Below are 15,573 nucleotides of genomic sequence, written 5' to 3'. Positions count from 1 at the left end.
TTTCAGAGATATCAATTGTAAATTGCCTTTTTCATTTCTAATTTTTGTTATTTGGGTCTTCTCTCTTCTTTTTTTAGTTAGCCATGCTAATGGCTTGTCAATTTTATCTTTCCAAAAAACTAACTTTTTGATTCATTGATCTTTTGTATTGTATTTTGGGTTTCAATTTCATTAAGTTCTGCCCTGATCTTAATGATTTCTTTCCATCTGCTAACTTTGGGTTCGTATTGTTCTTGTTTTTCTAGTTCCTTAAGATAAAGTGTTAGGTTGTTCACTTGCCATTTTTCTATTCTTCTGCAGTAATCATTTAATGAGATAAATTTCCCTCCTTAGTACTGATTTTGCAGTATCCCACAGGTTTTGGTATAATGTATCATTGTTTTAATTAGCTTCAAATTTTTTTGATTTCCTTTTTGATTTCTTCTTGGACCCATATGTCATTAAGTAGAATGCTATTTAATTCCCAGGTGTTTATATTGTTTCCAGAATTTCATTTGTTATTGATTTCTAATTTTAATCCATTGTAGGCTGAAAAAATACATGCGATAATTCCAATTGTTTTGAATTTGTTGAGACTTTGTTTGTGACCTAACGTGATCTATCCTGGAGAATGATCCATGTGCTGATGAGAAGAATGAATATTTTGAGGTTGTTGGATGGAATGTTCTGTAGATATCAGCCAAGTCCAGTTGGTCTAGAGTGTTGTTTAGATCTTGTGTTTCTCTGCTGATTCTTTGCCTAGATGATCTGTCCAATATTGACAGTGGGTGTTCAGGTCCCCTGCTATTACGGTATCAGTGTCTATTTCCTTCTTTAGGTCTAATAGAGTTTGCTTGATAAATCTGGCTGCTCTGACATTGGGTGCATGTATATTTATGATTGTTACGTCTTCTTGATGGATGAATCCTTTTATCATTATGTAGTAGCCCTCATTATCTCTTTTTGTGGTTTTTAGTTTAGGGTCTATTTTATCAGATATAAGAATAGCTACTCCAGCTCGTTTTTCATTTCTGTTTGCTTGGTAAAACTTTTTCTATCCTTTCACTCTTAGTCTATGTGAGTCTTTATAAGTGAGGTGGGTCTCTCAAAGGCAGCATATAGTTGGGTCCTCGTCTTTAATCCAGTCAGTCAGCCTGTGTCTTTTCATTGGGGGATTTAATCCTTTTACATTAGGAGTTGTTAATGAAAAGTGTTGATTTACTCCTAGCATTTTACTGATTTTTGCTGGGATGTCTTAAGTGTCTTTGTTCCTTTCTTTCAGATTTACTGTTTGTCTTCTCTATTTGTTGGTTTCTTGGTTTGTAGATAAACTCTTTTTTTTCTCTTCATTGTTGACATTTTTATTTTACTAATGGGTTTTGATTTTCTTGAGTTTTTATGGCAGTAGTAGTTATTTTTCAGGTACCAAACCCAGAACTCCCTTGAGAATTTCTTGTAGGGGTGGTCGTGTGGTAGTGAACTCCCACAGTTTTTGTTTGTCTGAGAAATATACTGTTTGCCCTTCATTTTGGAAGGATAGCTTTGCTGGGTAGAGTATTCTTGGCTGGCAATCTCTGTCTTTTAGTATTTTGAAGGTATCATCCCCTTCCTTCCTGGCTTTTAGGGTTTGCGATGTAAAGTCTGATGTTAGTCTGATTGGGGCTCCCTTATAAGTGATTTGATGTTTCTCTCTTGCAGCTTTTAAGATTCTCTCTTTGTCTTTGAGTTTTGCCAACTTGACTATAGCATGTCTTGGAGACAACCTTTTTGGGTTGAATACAGATGGGGATCTTTGAGCTTCCTGAATCTGAAGATCTGTGTCTTTTCCTATACGTGGGAAGTTTTCTGCCACTATTTTGTTGAATATGTTTTCAATGCAATTTCTTTTTGCCTCCCCTTCTGGAATACCCATAACTCAAATATTTGAGCACTTAAGGTTGTCTGATGTCTCTCTTTGATTTTCTTCAATTTTTAAAATTCTTTTTTTCTTTTTGTCTGCCTGTGTTATTTCAAACAGCCCATGTTCAAGGTCAGAAGTTCTCTCTTCTGCTTCTGCAAGCCTGCTGGTTAAACTCTCTGTTGTGTTTTTTATTTTGTTGAATGAATTCTTCAGCCCAGAAAGCTCTGCTATATTTTTTTTCAGGGCATTGATTTCCTTGTCCATTTCATCTTTCAGGTTCTGTATAGTTTTCCTCATTTCATCAAGTTGTCTAGCTGAGTTTTTTTGTATCTCATTTAGTTTTTTTAGAATTATCACTCAAGATTTCTTGTCAGATATTTCAAGGGCTTCTTGTTCCATGGGATCTAGAACTTGAGAGTTATTACCCTTTTGTGGTGTACTTTCCTGATTTTTCATATTTCTGCTATCTTTCCTTTGGTGTTTAGTCATTGTGGCAAGGAATTTCATGGTCCAGTGTTGCAACACTATTATCTGGCTAGGATGCTACTGGGGCTGCCAATTTGGCCCAGCTGTCTCAGTGTCTGCTTGGTCACCCGCTGACTCCTTGGGCCTGTGGTCACCTCAGGTCTTGGGATTCTCCCAGAGGCACCTCTCTGGTTGGCACACACTCAGCCAGGCTGGGGATGGGGACAGGCAGTGGCGAGGCCTTCCTGTTAGGTTGCATGCTCATGCCATGGGGCGCGTGGTCTCCACAGGACTTGGGCCTCTCTGGGGAGGGTGCCTCTGTGGTCAGTGCACAATTGGCCAGGCTGGGGATGGGGGTCCCACTTTGAGGTACCATCTCACTCCAATTAGATTGGCTAACATCCAAAAGACTGAGAATGATAAGTGCTGGAGAGGTTGTGGAGAAAAGGGAAATCTCATACACTGTTGGTGGGGCTGCAAAATGGTGCAGCCTTTATGGAAAATGGTATGGAGGTTCCTCAAACAATTGCAGATAGATCTACCATATGACCCAGCTATCCCACTGCTGGGAATATACCCAGAGGAATGGAAATCATCAAGTCGAAGGTATACCTGTTCCCCAGTGTTCATCACAGCACTCTTTACAATAGCCAAGAGTTGGAACCAGCCCAAGTGTCCATCATCAGATGAGTGGATACGGAAAATGTGGTATATCTATACAATGGAATACTACTCAGCTATAAAAACGAATGAAATACTGCCATTTGCAACAACATGGATATACCTAGACAGAATTATATTAAGTGATACAAGTCAGGCACAGAAAGAGAAATACCATATGTTCTCACTTATTGGTGGGAGCTAAAAATAAATAAATAAATTCACACACACACACACACACACACACACACACAAAACAAAACAAAACAAAAAAACCGGGGGTGGGGGAAGAAGACATAACAACTACAGTTCCTTGAAGGTGATACAACAAGCAAACAGAAAGGACATTGTTGGGTGGGAGGGAGGAGGGAGGGAGGTTTCGGTAATGGGCCACAATAATCAACCACATTGTATATAGACAAAATAAAATTAAAAAAAAAAACATATATGGGAGGATGTGTGAAGGGTACATGCAAATATTAGCACTTTGTGTAAGGGACTTCAGCATCCACAGATTTTGGTATTTGCTGGATGTCTTGGAACTAATCCTCTGTGGATACAATTGATGACTGTATTTGTTCAGGGAAGCTACAGCTATTAACTCGTGCATACATTACCAGGGTTATAAAAAAGAGAAGAAACATTGGCTTTTTGGTCACATTCTCATATTTGGTTCCTGATCTTAACTTTTTCATTTTAATTCACATTATGTATTCTTTATTAATTGTTAATTATATTTGTCTTTTATTAAAATTTTTTGTTTCCTTATTATTTTATAATTTTTCATTTTATTTTGTCATTTTACTGCTTACCATACCTTTGAATGTATATGTTGCTAAAATTAAATTAATGTTCTAAATGATTACTCTTTTATTTTTATTTAGACCTATTTCCTTCTATCTTTCTCTGAAAGTAACCCCTCCTTCATCTGATTTCCATAACTTTTACTGCTAGTTAGCTGATAATTAAGTTCCTTTGGTCTATCAAAGATAGATATAGGTTGATAATCCTTTCCACAGAAGTCTAAATTCTTTTCCTGAACAAAGCAAATTTGGACTTTTAATTTACAACTTTTATTTTTTATCTTGTGCTGCCAATAAGACTCTCCAAGCCTAAGACTTCTATGGGGTCTCAATGAAGCATAAATGGTATCAGAACCAATTGTGGCTCAAAGAATATTAGCAAGCTTTACTTCCCTCAGAATTTATGGAAATGGATCACAAAGCATCTTAATATGAATCCAAATGAGTAGATAGAAATGTTTATGTGACTTATATCTATCTCTACATAATTCAAGTGGAGTTATCTTACAGAGGAGTCAGAGTCATAACAGTGTTTTCACTTGGAGTGGCAGAGAAATAATTTTATGCATTATTGTCATGCATTAGAAAATCAGAATTTACAGCACTGTAACAGGACATGAAATTTAAATTTGTGGTGCCAAGTATTTGACTCAGAGCCGTAAATTCCTGCTCCCAAATTCAGCTTATAGAACAAAATATAAGATTACATAAATGGTATTCAGTAAAGATAAACCTAGGAAGATTTCTAGTTCTGGGAATGTAATTGTGCTCTGATTACAGAAAGGAGACTATAAATTCTGTATAATAAATAGAAAGGCAGATGATTCTGTGGAGATTGTTACTACTATAAAAGTAATCCATCACTGGGGAAATGGCTATAATCAAGTAATAGGTAGTAAAAGGGGTACATATAAAATTTAAGCAGACTTGGGATATGAACTTGAAGAAATTTTCCTGATTTGAAGGATCCAGCATATTTACCTCAATTCTATCCACATTTTTCTTTCTTCAAAATTTTCTAGCATCTTGACGTCACATGGCATTTAGTATTCTGTCTGTCTCTCTCTCCTTAATGTGCCATTTATTCCACTTCTCTGACTCTACCAGCTCTTATAATACCAGAAGAGAATGTAGACTGGAGTTTCTCTTTAGGGAAGAACCTGCTTCAATGTATCACGTCCCTCTCTTTTCCAGGACCTCTTCCTAAATTACGTTTCTTATTGTAGCACTGTTTCTGATACCAAGACAACCATGCAAGGAATGGAACAGACCACACCAGTGCCTGGCCTTAGTTTGCCCCAGCTGGGGCAGACTGCTGTGCTAAAATCATATCTGTGGAAAGGGCTACAGGAGAAGTTCTTGAAGGGAGAACCCAAAGTCCTCGGGGTAAGTCTGTTGTGAATCTGGAAGATCAATGGTGTTGTATACTCATAACTGATTAGACCTAATGCCAAATACTTCATCCCACTAGCCTTGTAATACATCAACTAGCCCTGGGAATTTCAGTATTTGATTTTCAGGTCCTACCTTTTGAAAAATGAGAAAATATTCTACCACATCATGTTTCCAATTTAGTTGTATTTAAAAAATAATGACTTCAGATTTGTTCTAGGGTTGAGGTCATCCACACAACTATATTCAACCTCATCGTGGAAGAGCAGGAAAAGAAAAGGCCACTTACTAGGTGGTGTCCCCTCCACAGGCCTTCCTGATAGCTGATGGACCCATAGTGTTATGTCTCTATCTTTCTGGTACCTTTTCTTAGCCCGCTCCTTAGAAGACAAAAAACCTTCTACCCTAGGGTCTCAGGTGGGTGTGCCTAAAAGAAATAGAGAGTTTAAAGGACCACAGGTTAGGGTAGGTAAAGGGGCATTGAATATAGAGATTTTTCTCCAAACCAAGCTCCAAACCTGGGAAAAGGTTATTGTGGACCCTTTGGATCCTTTTATCTGCTATTCTATTATTTTTTAATTTTAGAAAATACAGTATTTTTTCACAAAATATGTTGTTTATATTGACACACACTAGGTTTATTTTTTAAACATGTTAATAAATATTTTAAAATAGATGGTACATTTTAGAGCAGTTTTAGGTACACAGAAAAATTGAGAAGGAAGTATAAATATATCCTATATATATTCTGCCCCCACTCATGCACAGCTTCCACATTATCAACCTCTCCCACCAAAGTGGTGCATATTTAACAATTGATAAACCTAAATGGACACATCACGATCACTTAGAGTCCGTAATTTGCATTAGGGTTAACTCTTTGTGTGGTACATTCTATGGGCTTGGACAGGTATAGAATGACATGCATCCAGCATCATAGTATCATATAAGTTAGTTCCCCCATCCTAAAAATCTTTGCTTCACCTGTTTGTCCTTTTCCCCCCATAACTCCTGGCAACCACTGATCTTTTTGCTGTCTCCATATTTTGCCTTTTCTAGAAAGTCATAGAGTTGGAATTATACAACTTTCAAAGGCTTTTTAGATTGGCTTTTTTTTCACTTAACAATATGCATTTAAGTTTTCTCCATTTTTTTTATGGTTTTATAGCTCATTTAATTTTAGCACTGAATAATATTTTATTGTCTGGATATATCACAGTTCATTTATGGCCTCACCTGCTGAAAGACATCTTGGTGTTTCCATATCTGGCAGTTATGAATAAAGCTGCTGTAAACATGTGTGCAGGTTTTTTGTGGATGTAAGTTTTCTACTCCTATGGATAAGTGTGGTAAGAGCATATGATAAGAGCATGTTTAGTTTTATAAGCAGCTGCCAAACTGTCTTCCAAGAGATTGTGCCATTTGGAACATTTTGAACCAGCAGTGAATGGAAGTTCCTGATGCTTCACATGGTGGGCAACGTTTGCTGCTGTCAGTGCTCTGGATTTTGATTATTCTAATAGGTGTATAGTGAAATCTCACTCTCATTTTAATTTCTCTAATGACATATGATGTAGAACATCTTTTCACATGCTTCTTTGCCATTTCTATATCATCTTTGGTGGGGTGTATGTTAAAATCTTTGGCCTGTTTTTTAATCAGGTCATCTGTGTTCTTATTGTTGAATTTTAAGAGTTTTTTTTTTGTATGTTTTGCATAACAGTCCTTTGTCAGATATGTCTTTTGCAAACATTTTGTACCAATCCGTGGATTGCTTTTTCAACTCTTCACAGTGTCTTTTGCAGAGCAGAAATTTTCAATTTCAATGAAGTCCAGCTTATTGATTCTTTCTTTCGTGGATGTTGCCTATGGTATTGTATCAAAAAAGTCATCACCAAATCCAAGGTCATCTAGTTTTTGGTCTATGTTACCCTTAGGAGTTTTATTTTTTACTTTTATTATTTAAAAAATTTTCTCTTTTATGGTCTTTTATTTTATTGATCAACATTAGTAGCTTTTTGTTTCTGGGAGGCTAGCCAGTACAGGGATCCAAACCCTTGACCTTGGTGTGACAAGGCTGCAGTCTAATCAACGGAGCTAACTGGACAGCCCTCCTCTAGGAGTTTTATAGTTTTTAGTTTTTCTTTTAGTTCTATGATTCATTTTGAGTTAATTTTTCTGAAGGGTGTAAGGACTGCGTCTAGATTCATTTTTTTGCTTGTGGGTGTCCAGGTTTTCCAGAACCATTTGTTGAAAAGACTATCTTCATTGTATTACCTTTGCTTTTTTGTAAAAATCAGTTGACTATATTTATGTGTGTCTGCTTTTGGGATCTTTATTCTATTTCATTTATTTGTGTATTTTTTGGCCAGTATTACAGTGTCTTGGTTACTATAGCTTTGTTCTTCTTCATCAATATTGTGTTTCATGCTCCGGTTCTTTCACCTCTCCCTATAAACTTTAGAATCAGTTTGTCAATATCCACAAAATAACTAGTTAGGATTTTGATTGAGATTGCACTGAATCTACGGATTAAGTTGGGAAGAACTGAAATCTTGACAATATTGAGTCTTCCCATTCATGGACATGGAATACCTTTCTATTTTGGTTCTTTCATTTCTTTCATCAGAGTTTTGGATTTTTCCTCATATAGATTTTGTACAAATTTTGTTAGATTTATACCTAACAAATACCAAATACTGATACCTAAGTAGTTCATTTTTTAGGGGTGCTAATTTGAATGCTATTGTGTTTTAATTTCAAATTCCACTCATTCATTGGAGGAAAAAAGGGAAGTAATAGACTCTTGTGTATTAACCTTGTTTCCTAAACCCTGCTGTAATCGCTTATTAGTTCCAGGAGATCTGGGTCATTTATTTCAGATTTTCTAACTAGATGATCGTGTCATCTGTGAACAAAGGCAGTTTTATTTCTTTTTTATTAATATATATACCTTTAATTTCCTTTTTTTGTCAAGGATTTACAGTACAGTGTTGAAAAGGAGTGGTGAGAGGGATTCCTGATCTTAGTGGGAAAAGTTTGAGTTTCTCTCTCTTAAGTATAAAGTTAGTTGTAGGTTTTTTGTAGATATTCATCAAGTTAAAGAAGTCTCCCTTTATTCCTAGTTTACTGAGAGTTTTTATAAATAATAGGTGTTAGATTTTGTTTGATTGTTTTTCTGCATTTATTGATATTGATATTATTATTATTATTATTATTATTATTATTATTATTATTATTATTACATTCTGAGATTTTGTGGAGAGGTGGAAGGGGGATTGGGGGAAGGGGCCTGTGGCTGGCTCTTTCACTGGTCTAGACCCTGATGGCAGGGGTGGGCATAGCTGAAGCCCACAAGGGGACCCCCTCATCGCTCAGGAGCCCTGGGGCTTCCAGCGGTGGCTCCTGGCTACCATCATCATCGCTGCCCTCTGATATTATCATGTAATTTTTTTTTCTTTAGACGGTTGAAGTGAGGGATTACATTAATTGACGTTTAAATATTGAACTAGCCTTGCAACCCTGGGATAAATCCCACTTAGTCATGGTTTATAATTTATTTCATACATTGTTGAATTTAATTTGCTAATATTTTGAGGAGGCTTTTTTCATTTATGTTCATGGTCTATAGTTTTCTTTTTTGGGGGTAATTCTTTGTCAGGATTTGGTATTAAGGCAGTACTAGCGTCAAAGAATGTGTTAGGAGTATATCCTTTGTTATCTTCTGAAAGAGATTGTAGTGAAATGGTACAATTTATTCTTTAAACGTTTGTTGGAATTCACCATTGAATTCTTCTGGGCCCAGTACTTTCTGGTTTGGAAAGTTATTATTAATTCAATTTATTTAATGATATAGGCCTATTCAGATTGTTTATTTCTTCTTGTGTGAGTTTTGGCAGATGTGTCTTAAGGAGTGACCCTTTTCATCTAAGTTATAAAATTTGGGGGCATAGAGTTTTTCATAGTTTTTCTTTAGTATCCTTTTCAAGTCTATAAGACACAGCTTTGAGTTTTATTGATTTTGTCTATTGATTTCCTGTTTTTAATTTCGTTAATTTCTGCTCTGATTTTTGTTATTATTTTTTTTTCTGCTTACTTTGGACTTAATTTGCTCTTCTTTTTCTGATTTCCTAAGAGGGAGGCTTAGGTGACTGATTTTAGATTTTTCTTCTTTTCTAGTACTTGCATTCCGTGCTATAAATTTCATACTAAGCACTGCTTGTGCTGCATCCCACAAATTTAGAAATTGCTTTCTTTTCTTTATATCCTTTTTAATACCATGAGTTAATTATATTTCAACTTTCCTATTATTAGACCCCTGTACTCACATTCACACCCTTACGACCAAGACCCCAATGTAAAGTCATATTTGCTCTCTTTTTCTTCCCCTGTGTACAGCCTCTTCCCTTCAGGTTACTTCTCCGTGCTAGAATAATTATTTCTTAATTCCTGATCACTTCTGTTTGAGCACGTAATGAAGCAGAGCAATAGTTGTGGTAGAAGTAGTGTCATAGGTATCAAAAAAGCATCTCTGGGCAGGTTCTGTCATATTCCTTTTAACTTAAAATTATTGGCATGATGATACATATGCTGAGAGATAATTTTGGTAGTTCTTTATGTAAAAAAAAAAATGACAAGAGAACATCAAGAAGATCCTCTGACTATATCAAAAGGTGAAGAATAAGGGTACCTTAGTGATTAGAGAAAGGGGCCCATGGGTGCCATTTTTGTGATGAATAATCAGTTTTCCCTGTTTTCCTTATTTCTAGGTTGTGCAGATTCTGATTGCCCTGATAAACCTCAGCTTTGGAATAATAATGATGGGCGTCTTGTTGCCAGTTTACAGACCACATCCCATTTCAGTGTTCCTTGGGTTTACAGTTTGGGGGTCAGTGATGGTGAGTAGAATACCTTCTGATATAATTGAGGATAATATCACATAGCTGTTAATGTACTGATCTTTGAGATCCTATCCTAATTCTGTCTTATAGTTCTATAAATTTGAGAAAGGTAGGTATTTAACCTTCATTTGACTCAGTTTTCCCATATTAAAAGTGGTAATAATATAAAGCTCATAGAAAGCTAGGCAGATTAAATATTCAATATGTATCAGTTAGAACATATTACAGCAGCATGTACACAAACATCCAAACCAGAATGGCTTAAACATTGAAATATTGATGATTTCACAACAAGCTCAGTCAGTAGTTATTTCCAGGTTTGGCTAATTCTGTAGTGCAAGAATCTCGTGGTGGACTGCTGGCAGACCATACCAGCTTTGTTGACATGTCACCATTCATAAATGTTTGCAAATTCTTAAACCAACTATGGGCAAGGGTAATAGAGTTGCCATTAGTGGCTTGGATCAATCTATATTCACCTCTGTGCCTGGGAATAGTTCATTTTTCCCTGAAGCTCATTGGAGACTGAAAAAATGAGGGTTTTCTGAGCAAGGAAGAAGAGGATACATGGCAGGTACACAGGCAATTTATATTTTCTCACCTATCAACTACCAAATCTTAGTAAATTATTATCTTAGAAAATCTAACTGCTATTTGATAAATTTTGTTTCATAATTTAATAAAATAAATATAATGAAACTTAAATTAAATTTATAATTAAAATTTAAGAAAGTTTCAAAGTCTTTCCCCAGGACAAAACACAAGAGATTTTTATACAAACTCAGAGCGTGCATTGACTATAATATATCAAGTTTTATCTACTTTCAAGAAGAAAATAAAACTTATAAAGTAGGTTTATGTTAGAATCAGGGAACCTATTCAAGTGTTGTGGGGTTTCCAATTATCAATAAAGTTAAGAATGAGATAATTTAGAGTTTTATCATGTAGCTGAATTTTTGCTCTCCCTCACCTGTTTACAGCAGAAGTGAAAGATTTGATGAACAGCAAATACTGATATACTTCTGGGAAGTTGAACAACTTATGTATCTAATAATATTAATGCCAGGAATAGCTTTTATTAAGCTCTTCCTATGATCTGGGCACTGTTCTGAGTACTTTGCATGTGCAGTTCCTTTTCAAAGAATCAACACAACCTTCTGAGGGAGGGTTTAGCATCGTGTTCATTTTGTAGATGAACAAATTGGAACTTGGAGAGCTTAAGTAACTTGTCCAAGATCTATTTGGTACAGGAATCAGGGCTCAAATAGAGCAAGCCTATTTCTAGAATGGCCTGTATCTAACCACTCTAATTTTCTGCTTCCCTTTATAATTTCCTTTTCAAAACCAAATTGGAAACGAGCTTACTTAGCTTAAGACTTCTACACATGTTCAATAGATTATCAGGAACTACAGGAGCTGTGTTAGTCAATTGAGGTATCACTCAGACTATTGTAGGTTTGCCACCAGCTGAGCCTTTGATTAATTAGTGGAACATTTTTTTTTGCTGCTCCCTTCTATTATCCTTTCGACCTTATTTTCAAACCTCACTTGTATAGTGCCTCCTTTTTCTCCTTTATGTAGTACAAATTCCAATACTAAGAATTAATGACAAATTTCCCTTATTTCGGGCGTTTTTATTCTCCAGTACAACCTAAGTCTTTTAGTAGAATCCCATAAAATCATTCCCACATTAGTCTATTTGTTCAAGTTTTCTTTTTTAAACATATCATTGCATGGAATTACTTACATTCACAGCGCTGCATAACCACTTCCTCCATCTATTTCCAAACTTTTGTGTCATCCTAAACCTAAGCTCTATATCTGTTCAGCAATAACTTCTCATTATTCCTTCCTCCCAGTTTCTGGTAATCTCTCATATACTTCCGTCTCTGAATTATTTTTCTCTTTAATTTATTTTTTCTTAATTAACCCATGATAATTGCATATATTTATGGAGCACAGTGTGATATTGAGGTACATTTATACGGCGTGAAATGATCATATCGGGGTGTTTAGCATATCCACTACCTCAAACATTTGTCACCTCTTTGTGTTGAGAACATTAAACATCCTCTCTACTAACTATTTGAAGTTATACCGTAATTTGTTGTTGCTTCAGCCTCTCTATTTTGCTATAGAACACTAGGTTTTATTCTTCCCATCTGTACAATATTGTACCTGTTCATTTCCCTCTCTCCAACCACCACTTCCCACTTTCCTTACACACTCCTTGTTAAGTTTATTCTCCTGAGATACTTTATATGTATTTTTTCTATGGTAAATAAGGTTCTCTAATTTAATCCTCTTAAAACACAGACACACACTTATTTTATATAAGTGTTTTATATATATGTTTTCGGTATGTAATACTTTTGCCATGTGCTTTACTGAAATTTTAATAGTTTATACTAGTTTTCAGTTGATATTCTTAGATGTTCACAATATAACATGTTCATATTTAAATAGCAGTAATTAACCATTTGTTTCAAATATTGTTTATATAGTTATTTTGGTTAATATACCCAGAATTGTATTACATAATAGTCTATATTCTTATCTTTGTTTTGACTTTAATGAGATAAATCTAGTGTTTCCTCATCAAACATGCTAAAAACCTTTAGACTGAGACAGGTGTTTACTCATGTTATGGAAAATCCAATTCTTTATATTTTGTCAATAATGTTTAAGTCAATGATAATGTTGAATTATATTGAATGTCTTAACATTGTAAACAAGAATAGTAATTAGCATGTGATTTTCTTCTTAATTTTATTAATTATAATAATATTTCAATATTAAAAATATTATTAATATTAATAATATCACAAAATTATTAAAAATATTATTGATATTAATAATATCATAAAATTATTAAAAATATTATTGATATTAATAATATCATAAAATTATTAAAAATATTATTGATATTAATAATATTATAAAATTAATAATATTGTAATATTAATTATAATAATATTTCAATATTAAAAATATCTGTATATTTGAAGGACCATCCCACATATTCACGATTTATTTCATATATTATGATGGATTATTCTCTCTGCTATTTTTTTCCAAGAGGTGAATCACCTCTTGGAAAAAAAAATCACGATTCATGATTTTACATGAATCATCCCCATGTCTTGGTATTTAGGAATTTGTTGAGGAAATTTATCAAGCTATTTAATTAGTTCAGTTTTTTGGGTATTGTTATAACTTTTGAAAATTCTGAAATCAAATTTAGAAAGCAAACTAAGAAATGTGAACAGTCAAAGAGTATAAGGCAGAGATTTTGACCAACTTGACTCTAGCCATTTTAGCTAAGTGGAAAATAATTACCTAATTGATGGAATTAAATGTACTAGTATATTCTAGTCATCATCTAATAAGGAATTAAACATTTTTACTTGCTACTATTTTATTTACAACTTTTAATAGACATTTTAGATGAGAATAGTTTTTGGTTTCTTTTCTGCTTGATTATTTTACTCAATTTTGGTACGATATCGAGATTACTTTATACCAGGGATTTGTAAGCTTTATATTTAAATGCTCTCAAAAAGTTTTAATACCATCGCAACTAGATGTTTTTCGAAAAGCTTGATAAACTCTTCCATGGATCTATCTGGTAGAATTTCTCTGTTCTTTCTGGGAAAAGAGAAAATTATTTCCAAACTTTTGTGTTTCTTCTATGATAATTGGTCATCTTAACCTACCTATCTTATTTAAGGTAAGCTCTAGTAAATTATGATTTTGACATTTGTTAAAGATTTTTTACCTGAATTTTTCCTCTTATTTCTAGTTTATTATTTCAGGATCCTTGTCAATTGCAGCAGGCATGAGAACAACAAAAGGTCTGGTGAGTAATATATCTTTTTAATTTTTATTTTTTGACATCAAAAGAGGAAGCATTTAATCTAATAGGCATTGTGAAAGAATATAAAATGTTTTTTTCTTTGTTTTTTAAAAATAAGTAGAGATTGTGAGTTTTACCTAATTGGATCTGTCTTGCAAAAATTGTAACAGACAATTGGCTGATGATAGAATTACTGTCATGGGACTGAATTTTTTGACAAGGTAGTTGCTGAGTGAATCTTTATAAAGATACAGAGGATTTCTGAGATCAGTCAAACAAGCCCTGAAGCTTGAGATCCAGCTGATGAGAACAGTGGCACCAAGTATTTTTCACACATAATATTTATTGACTGATGATTAAAATATGTATTTCAACTGCATGCAAAAAGTGTTTAGAGTTTTTAATAAAAGAAATTTGCAATAAGGCTATTACATAAGAAAAGGCAAATTTAAAACATAACGCTCATGCCAATATGTCTTTCATAAGTCAAGGAGAAACAAAAGTCCAGATCTCAATGAATGTTTTTCTTGTCTAAGGACCAGATTTGAGTTTTCTTTGCTCAAAAGAAAAATATTAAACTTTGGAGTACAGTCAATATGGCCTTTCCAAATCTGGCTTCATCCTGCCTCCTTAGCATCTCCTCCAGCTATAACTATTAAAATGTACCTCATGCTACAGCCACACTAAACCTTTGGCACATTCCTGAGCAATTTTAGTTCTTATAAAAAGTCTTCATACTTTCACTCACGAGAAGAAAATGTGCAGAAAGGAGTACTCAGCAGAGACAGAAAATATGCAAAAGGCATTGAGACAAGCAACATTTAAAAAATGATGGGAGACCAGGCACTTGAAGCAGGGCATGTTAGGAAATGGACACAGATGGGTCTGTCCAGGTAACGTGTAAAGGACCTTGAAAGCCCTGCTTAGGAGATTTGGAGTTTGCCTCGTGTGCTGACAAAATTCATATGAAGATTTAAGCCTGGGAATAACATGATCATTTTTGTGTTTTAGAAAGAGATTAGAATTGAAACTACTATTTAAAAAAAGTTAGGAGAATATTGAAATAACCAAGATAGAGAAGATGGAATGTGTTGAGAAAGAAGTGAAGGGCCTAAAGTGATTGATGGAGATATACCTGAGGATGTTGTTGGATTGTCAATTGGATTTTCTTCCTTTCTAGGTCCAAGGTAGCCTAGGATTGAACATCACCAGCTCCGTGTTGGCTGTAGTAGGGATTATAATCAGCGCAATAAGCTTGAGTATGTTTTCTTACTCTTACTATGGATGTAGCTATAGCAAGAATTCGGATGATTGCTCCATGACCACATCAATTTTAATGGTGAGTTCTTTCTGTTTTCATGGGTTACTGTTGTGGAAGAAAGTCTGAGGAGCACTGGCTCTGGCAAAAGCAACAATCAACATTCTCTGACTCCTGAATCACTTTGGAAGTTGGAATTGATTGAGAAGTAGAACGGACTTTCATTTAGGAGTCTGGTCCACATCTCATCTCTCTCTTTGTTCCTCTTCTATATGTGATGAGGCAAGGTGAGAAGAGAGTTCATAGTTACAGAACACCTCTTCCCTAATAGTTACTATGCTGGCATCTTGCATAATTTT

At 34.6% G+C, this 15,573-nt stretch overlaps 1 protein-coding gene across 2 annotated transcripts in view; it reads left to right on the top strand.

Annotated features, from left to right (window-relative positions):
• The window catches only part of LOC134377075 (membrane-spanning 4-domains subfamily A member 4A-like), a 31,563-nt gene that overhangs the window by 9,465 nt on the left and 6,525 nt on the right, over positions 1-15,573 (top strand). Inside the window, exons 2-5 of one of the 2 annotated variants that reach the window (XM_063095691.1) lie at positions 5,034-5,193; positions 9,969-10,097; positions 13,903-13,959; positions 15,137-15,295. In XM_063095691.1, coding sequence (XP_062951761.1) covers positions 5,059-5,193; positions 9,969-10,097; positions 13,903-13,959; positions 15,137-15,295 — 480 coding nt within the window. In that variant the 5' untranslated portion in view covers positions 5,034-5,058. Of the gene's footprint in view, positions 1-5,033; positions 5,194-9,968; positions 10,098-13,902; positions 13,960-15,136; positions 15,296-15,573 lie in introns of those variants that run through there. The other variant, XM_063095692.1, reaches the window with a different exon arrangement.

This window comes from Cynocephalus volans, chromosome 4 (assembly GCF_027409185.1).
Source record: "Cynocephalus volans isolate mCynVol1 chromosome 4, mCynVol1.pri, whole genome shotgun sequence".
Lineage (NCBI taxonomy): Eukaryota > Metazoa > Chordata > Mammalia > Dermoptera > Cynocephalidae > Cynocephalus > Cynocephalus volans.
The sequence above is the reverse complement of the archived record's forward strand: the minus strand, read 5'-3'. Positions and strand labels throughout refer to the sequence as shown.